Source organism: Morone saxatilis, unplaced genomic scaffold (genome assembly GCF_004916995.1).
Source record: "Morone saxatilis isolate NCDOM2014 unplaced genomic scaffold, NCSU_SB_2.0 Contig17, whole genome shotgun sequence".
NCBI classification, from domain to species: domain Eukaryota; kingdom Metazoa; phylum Chordata; class Actinopteri; family Moronidae; genus Morone; species Morone saxatilis.
In genome coordinates, this window is record NW_023339729.1 from 10,886,013 (window position 1) to 10,894,598 (window position 8,586).

At 39.3% G+C, this 8,586-nt stretch overlaps 1 protein-coding gene across 1 annotated transcript; it reads left to right on the plus strand.

Moving 5' to 3' along the window:
* Nucleotides 1–817: 817 nt before the first annotated feature.
* Nucleotides 818–4,249, plus strand: ftr84 (finTRIM family, member 84). Its single transcript, XM_035659329.1, has 7 exons — nucleotides 818–1,573; nucleotides 1,735–1,830; nucleotides 2,036–2,269; nucleotides 2,539–2,695; nucleotides 2,794–2,850; nucleotides 3,081–3,134; nucleotides 3,313–4,249. Exons 1-7 carry the CDS (start codon nucleotides 1,001–1,003, stop codon nucleotides 3,852–3,854), a joined length of 1,713 nt encoding a protein of 570 aa, XP_035515222.1. The 5' UTR covers nucleotides 818–1,000; the 3' UTR covers nucleotides 3,855–4,249.
* Nucleotides 4,250–8,586: the final 4,337 nt, after the last annotated feature.

Sequence of the window (8,586 nt, forward strand, 5' to 3'; positions counted from 1 at the left end):
TCTTAGTCTTTTCATACCCAAATTAGCCAAATAAGAGATTATACCTCTCTAACATACAAGAGGAACAAACACCATTACTGACCCAGATGTTTCTTTTTTCCCAACCCTGTGAGGTTGCTCATTTATTATACTCACAGTGCTGTTCAGCCAAGTTCCTTCCTTGTTAACTCGCACGTGTTTTTCATTCTTTCAGTGTGCTTCTCTAGGTACCCACATACTGACACAGTGTTTTGTTCACAGGATAAACACACGTTGTTTTGACATCACGCACCACCATGAAATGAAACTCAGTGCTCAGTCAAATGAAAAGCTGAAGGGTGTGAAGGACTAAATCTTTCCCACTTGGAAATACAAACCAGAATAGCAAATTCCTCACTTCCCTTGGTTTTAGGGGAAAATAATGTAAAACAACAGTAGATAGTGGAGCTCTTCCCTGAACAAACTACTGATTGGTATCTGTGTCTTTGTGTGCTATTCAATCGCTAAACACTGTGCTGACATTTGATGTTACGATGAAACCTTGTTTTGTAAATTTACAAAACATTAATGTCAACACAGACAGCAGTATCAAGGGATAAATTCCAATGACGTGTTGATACTTCTTCAAATGACATTTATTCGTTCATGTTATAGTCTAGATTAGTTTTTGTTTTGCTGACAACTTGACCTTACTGTGTGAGTTTACCTGAAATTCCTGCTTGTTAAGCAGATTCCGTCACGGTTGCAGACCTCAGTACTTTCACTCAGATGCTGTGGGAAGGCATCACCTGAGTGCTTACAGTAGAAACAAAGTCTTTCCTTTAAATATCACCAGAGAACAGCATTGTTTTTGGTTTGAAAAGGAGTTGTAGGAACACAGGAGCCTGTGGTTGGACGCTCTCTGGACCCTCATTCTGACTGACAGTACTTGACTAGACTAGACTCACTTATATTAACACAAACTGACTAAAAACTATTCTGATCCAGGGTCCATTCCATTTTTGTCTCATCCAACATCATCATGGCTGAGTCTAGCTTCCCTTTACCACCAGAGGATTACTGTCCACTGTGTGCGGACGCACTGAGAGATCCAGTCACCATCCCCTGTGGTGACACCTACTGCCTGGAGTGCATCAAGATCTACTGGGACCAGTTTGACCACATGGGTGTGTACAGCTGCCCACAGTGCCGTGCAACCTTCACCCCAAGGCCTGTGCTGAGACGCAATCTACCCGACGTAAACAACGAGCCACGGCGGCAGCGTCCGGAGCTCACACCTTTCCCCTACATGCACCGGGAGTCCTTCTGTGACTTCTGTGTTGGCCGTCGCAATAAGGCTGTCAAGTCGTGCCTCATGTGCCTAGCCTACTACTGCGAAACACACGTCAAGCCGCATTATGAGTCGTCCACCTTTAAGAGGCACAAGCTTGTGGATGAGACTGGCCACCTGGACAGGAAGATCTGTCCCCAGCATGAGAAAGGCCTGGAACTGTTCTGTCGCTCTGACCAGATGTGTATCTGTGTGCTGTGTACTGTCAGAGAGCACCGCAGTCACAACATTACCTCAGCAGAAGAGGAGCGCATCGAAAAACAAGTCAGTATGAATTCTTTGCTTGGAGGCCTGTGAATTTGTGAAAAGTTTTAAAACAGTATCTAAGTTGTGAATTCATGAATGTTGAGTTTTGGTGGAGAGAAGAACTCTCTCACCAAAGCTACACCTAAAATGCCAGACTTACTGTCATGTTCTTCCAACAGAAAGTCCTTGTGGTCACCCAGTCTGAAGTGCAGCACATCATTCAGGAGAGGATGAAGGAGCTACAGGAGCTCAAACATAATGTGGATGTCCTCAAAGTAAGATCAGACATCGCCGAAGCAAACATAAATAATTGTGTCCATACATTTTAAGATGCAATGTGTTATTGTGTATTTATTTTGCAACCATCATGTCTATGTTAAAGCCAAGTATGAACAGAATTAGAGAGGAAAATGACACCATCTGGTGGTGGTACCCCCCACCCTTTTCTAAAACCTCTGACAAACTGATTTCACCTTTCAGAGTTGTGCCCAGCGAGCACAGACAGAAAGCGATAAGACATTCCATGAAATGCTGCAGGCTGTGGAGCGCTGGAAAGCTGAAATAAATCAGATGATAATGGCCAACATGCAGTCAGCAATGTCACAGGCTGAGGGGTACGTGGACCGTCTGGAGCAGGAGATACAGGAGCTGCAGCGCAGAGATTCAGAGCTACGGCAGATCCTTGAAACAGAGGACAACATTCACTTTCTGCAGGTTCATACAGAGCAGTCATAACACATGTTATGTAATTTAATCCTGCTGGAATGTTTAGGTATTTTAGGACGTTTTAGGTGATAATGTACTCACATGTTCCTGTCACATGTAAAATGTTTTACCTACTCCATTGTTTAAATAGCAGATAATATTAACTGTAGTATTGAGTAAATCAAATGCACCACCTGTAAATATTGGTGAGGCTACTTTTTAGCCTGTGTTTCTGATTTATTGACTGGATTATAGAGCTCCTGTCTCTTGTTGCACAGAATTTTCCAACCCTGTGTGTTCCTCCTGAGGCCATGGTACCCAAAGTTCTCATTAACCCTCAGTTCTCCTTTGGAGAGATGAGCAAGACCGCCACAGAGATGAAGGAAAATCTAGACGGAATCTGCAAGAAGGAATTGAGCAAAATCTCCAAGACAGGTTTGTGTCCAGTAGATAATCTTTACAAAATATCTTTATACTGTGAATACAGTAAAGTGGGCCAGTAACAAACTAACCTGCTGTATCATCTTCAACAGTTAGTGAAACCCCTGTGTACATACTTTTGCCAAGAAATGGAGACAAACGGCTTAAAGGTAAGTGTCTGTCAACTGAAATATGTAAAATTGTGGGGGTGGCTGTGGCTCAGTTGGTAAAGTGGGTTTTCTAGAAATCAGAGGGTCACTGGTTAAATTCCCCCCTGTTTATTTGAAGTGTCTTTTTATTTTTATTTTGTATAATTGTGTATTTCACTTTTGATTCATTTAAAAATAACAATAAAATAAAATTGATCAGTTTATGTGTGTATGTTTTCATATCCAAACAGTTCCTTCAAGAGTTGATTTTCAGGAGCCAAAAACCCGGACAGACTTCTTAAGATGTGAGTTTCTGGTTCTGTTCTCAGAAATACAGTGAATACTTTGACACAATTATTTCCCCAGATATTTAATTGTTGAGAGTGAGGGAAAGTGAATGGATGCATGAATGTTTATTTCTTAATACTGATCCAAAGATAAATTATTAAGAAATGTGTTTTGTGTATGGCTGTCTTTGCTCAGACTTTTCCAAGATGTCCTTCGATCCAAATACAGTCTATAAAGAGCTGGTCATGTCAGACGGGAACCAGAGGGTCACGCGGAAGAAAACAGTCCAATTTTACCCCGATCATCCAGAGCGCTTCGATGGCTTCTCCCAGGTGCTGTGCAAGGAGCCTCTTACTGGTTTCAGATTTTACTGGGAGGCAGAATGGAGCGGCGAGTTCTCCATCGGGGTGGCCTACAAGGGCATCAGTCGCAAGGGGAAGAATTCCAACAGTCTGCTGGGCTACAATGACAAGTCTTGGAGTCTCCTCTGCTCAGACTCAGGCTACTCTGCCTGGCACAATAAAGTAGACCGAGACCTTCCCAATGCTCCTAGAGCCACACGAATGGGTGTTTACCTGGATTATGCAGGCAACACCGTGGCCTTTTACTCAATATCAGAGACTATGGAGCTTATCCACAGGTTCAAAGCTCAGTTCAGTGAGCCGTTGTATGCTGGTTTTGGTGTTGGATCCTCTGTTACCCTCTGCCAGCTGAAACAGAATCCCGTGCCTTACTAACATTTCAAAAACAGGGAAGCTGTGGGAAGTCTATTGTGAAGAGTATAGAACTCACAGGTACTGTATACAGTAAGTTATACATATTGATTGTACAGTGAATGTAAAGTTATGGTTCGAAAAAAAGGATTTTAAACCTTGCTCATGTAGTTGTGACCTCACACTGCATGCTCCTGTTAAAATGTGATAATAATGTCTTACTGAATGAACACAATTTCAGATACATATGACAGTGTGGTTATTTCAAGTAACAATGCAATCCTCCAATAATAGAATACTGATTCGCTCTGTGATTTTATGAGCCTTTATTTTTTTATTAACTATAAGTGTATTCACTTCTATCTTCACCTGTGGAAGATTATCTCTGTTTAAAATGTTGTCACTTGTGTCCACATAAAATAAAAGTAGTATATTCAGTTTTTCTATTTTCTGTGTGCTTAATTTGCTCTGTATTTGTCTTTCTATGAGTCCAGAGTGTATGTGTATCTGTTTAGATGTGATACTGCAGGTGATTTTTGTGTTTACTATTTCTGTTATGAATATTTCCATATATCAATTAATTTTAAAGTGTATCTAGTAGTTACATTTTATTCAGTTTCCCAAATATATATTTTTAGATATAATTTAGCTTATTATTGATTGATTGATCCTTTTATTTCAGGTATTCTGACAGACAATCATAGATTTGTTTCTTAGAGATGTTATGATTGTATTTTCTATTGGAAATCTGGAATTGCCTGCCTGCTGTTGGCTTTTTAGATTTGTTTGCTGATTCTACCTGTCATCTATTGATGTTTGCATCAACTAACATTGACTGGGCTGAAAGCAACACAAATTTTTTTAAAAAAATTGAGAAACAAAAACTTGTGCCATCAGAATCATTTTAAAGATGACATATATCAGACAATTTTGCACATTTAAAACTAGCTCCAGGTACGTTTTTACTGCTTCTAGCTTCCATGTTAAAAAGCCAGTATCAGCATAACGTGCTAGTTCCCTTAATTTATCAAGAAGACCCCTCTAATGAACAGTTGAACACATTCTGTACCAGCTGAAAAGAGCTGCAGAGCATCAAGACCAACATCTGTTTAAAACATGCAGACTTGAAGTAACATCTGTGATTTTCTATCATAAAAATTTAAAATGTCTGCTGTAAAAAAGGCCTTTGGCTTATTACATAGAGTAAGCAGGTTATTAAAACAGTCTAGTTTACATTGAGCAGCTTTTACTCCCAAACTTCTCTCCATGACATGTTTTGCTCTGCTGCACCCTCTGGTGGTGGAGATCTGCTACAACATCCTCAAGGAGTACAGCTTCCACTGAAAGCACATGCAGTCATGGTCAGATGAACCTGTTGAGGGTTAAGGGCAAATGTTCGCAGCTGGGCCCTGATTGATCACACCCACGTCCTACCCTCTGTGCAAGTTTACATACCTGCTGGCCGCCTCCAAGTTCCCATCAAGAACAGAGCACACCACGAACATATCAGTGATTATTCTCCCTCACAACCAGAAACCAACCAGTATTCTTATAATGGACTAACACTGTCTGGCTCCTTTTCTGTGCGTTAGTTTGACTGTGGCAATTTGATTAAACACAACTAACATAATAATAAAGCTCTTAAAGCTAGCTCTCAAAGTTAGCTGGACTGGAACACAGACAATATAGGCCCACTCAGGTTGATGGCCCCGGGGCACAACAAAATAACACTTGATGAGCATTATAACAGTGAAGTGCACAGACGTCAAGTACCATTACTTTATAACTTATTCTGTTTATAATTAAAGATAAATATCTCACTGTAACTATGGAGGACGGCAGATGTCATGGAAATATTAATAAAGCATTCCATTGATTAATAACTAATTCCAGAATAAAAATAGGCCTTAATAAATGTGTTTACAAATGTATACGTTACAATTTATTCATCTATAAATAAATAGACAAAATGATAAAGTTATTACATTATATTTTAATGAGTGATAAAAAAAGAAAAATTATAAAAATTACTTACAAATGAAGTATGAATCCATCAATAAATAGTCAAAGGCAAAACCACATAAAACAGTCATTATGTACAGAATTTAAAAACACATGAATTAATTCCTAAATAAATAATGGAACTTGAAAATCTAATGCAGTTTAAAAAGAGAAATAAATAACTTGTTGCTTGTGGTAACAGCAGATCTACATTGATGACAAATAGTCCTTTGCTATTACTACATAATGCTGGTACCAATTTACAACAGCAGGTGGCATAGTTTTCTCATTTAGCAGGATGTGCTAAATGAAGGCCAACTGTTTACTTTTTTTATACTATAATTGATTGTGCTGTATAAAATGTCTACCATAAGACCTTAGCTTAAAATTATGTGTTGACACCAACATTTAAACTCACCTGAAGAGCTATTCTCCAGAGCTATTACTTGCTGTGATACTGGAAATAGGAGAGTAGAGTGAAGGGATGTATGGATGAATATTCTTTACATATTCAACATTCACAAACATGTTAAGACCCTCTAAATAAATATATACACACTGTTGCACCCTGAACACTCATGACCTTCAACCAGCTGTGCCAACAATATAAAAATACAAATTTTTTATATGTTGTAAAGTAGTATCAAGCTATACCAAATAAATAAACTATTGCATGCAAAAGTCCAGTCTCTTAATATAAATAAATCACTTTCTCTTCTCTTTCTCTTTTTAAGACCCTGTGTACTACAAAGACATTGCCATACTAACCAGTAAATGGACTTTAAGCTGAACTTTAATGACCTCTCCTGGCAAAAAAAAATTTCAGTCATCATATCAGGGAATGCCAAAATCCAGCTAGGCTGTGTACAGTGTGTTTAAAATGTATGTTTGCTGGGAGCTCTGGGAGAAATGATCAAAGATCCACCGCTGCTTTACATGTTTTCCATGTAACAGACACAAAGCATGGCCCTGTGTGTAAACTTACAGGTGTCAAAGGAAGTCAACCAGCAACTGCTACAGAAATGTTGGCAACTGCTATATTGTTCACATTGAGTGCAATAGTATTTGTGCACAAAGATCTCTCATGTTAAATGGACGATTAATCTATAATTAGATGCATCCACCACTCAAGTAAATTAAAAGTCCCTTAAAACTGTACTTAAGTCGAGTACTTCAGTAAATGTACTCACTTACTTTCCTCTACTGCTAAGTTGGGGAAAATCAGATTTTGTATAAGAAAGGTGAACTGACGTTTTAAATCAATATACAGTAACCCACTCATCTCTCAATCTAAAGGGTCAAAGTGGTTACCGTCTATCCCAGCAGGCAGGGCACAGCATGGTCAATTTTTTTAAAGACAGGGATCTATATTTTGAGAACCCCTTTTGTTTTTGAATAAAATTTTCATTTTCCTGCCAGTGTTCTGATTGTTGTTTTTGTCGTGTATTTGATTATGTCAACAGTAACCAGTAAAGAGAGCCTGCAAGGCTATTTGTGCATCACTTCAAATCTTCACATCACTACTGCCTGAACTCCACGCACTGTTCTACTCTAACCAGGTTTGAATCAATGCTTGTTGATTTATGTATAGTATGTTATTGCAGTGCACTGCATCTCAAATTATTGTAAAGGTTTGTTGTAGACAAATGTGTCTTCTTTGTATGAAGAAGCCCAAACTGAGCAAAGAAACATTAGATTTTCACGTTCAGGATTCTGAAGCTCTCTCTTCTTCTTCTCTACAGTAACAAAATGAACACCACCTTGCCAGAAAACTGTTTGTCAAGCCACTCTCATCTTGTGGGTTTAGTCATCGCTTCAGTTTCAGTCAACATCATCCTGGGTCTGCCTTTGAACGGTTATGTCATGTGGCTGATATTGGCAGGAGCCAGAGAGACTTTGGCCTCAGACTTCTTTTCTCTCAACCTGGCCATGTCGGAGATCTTTTTCGCTTTATCAAGCATGTGGTATTTGGTTTATGTATGGTTAAACTGGTTCTTCTCTTTTGATGCCTTCATGTTCTCACGTGGCCTTTTTTTTACCGCCCGTCCTCTCTTCCAGTGCTGCATCTGTGTCGAGTGCTATGTTGGGGTTGTCCACCCTGTGTCATTTCTGCGGTTTAAACCCCTGAGGTACAGGGTGGCCTGTTGCTGTGTTGCCTGGCCTATTGTGTTGGTGTCCTGCATCTACTCTATGTACACCTACACAGAACCTTTGTATCTTTATGGACCTTTCTTCCAGAATGTACTCTTCTTCTGCGTAATACTTTATTGCTGCCTCTCAGTTCTCAGGGCTCTGAAACATCCCAGGCCAGGAGAAAAAGCCACAGAGAAGAAGAAGAGCAATACAATAAAGAAAAGGGCATTTAAAATCATTTTGCTTATCATTATTTTAATGGCCATTAATTTCTTTTTGTACATGGCTGTTATTCCACTGCAAGGTTTCCTGAAGTCGGAGTTTCCTAATGCCTTAACTATTTGCACAAGCTTAGCTTTGACAACTGGGTTTATACAGCCCCTCCTCTACCTCCACAGGACTGGAAAACTTCTCTGCTTCAGGAAACTCTAACAATCACTGTATACAGTGACGGCTGGTGGTGATTTTGGGTGGGTGGGCTAACAAATGCATTACACTCATCAATACTTCAGCAACAGCAGCAACAGTAGCATCACATCAAGTTACAGCAACAACATTGTATACTATAAAGTTAAATTATAATTAATTAATACGTTAAAGCAAGTGCTCTACAGCAACACTG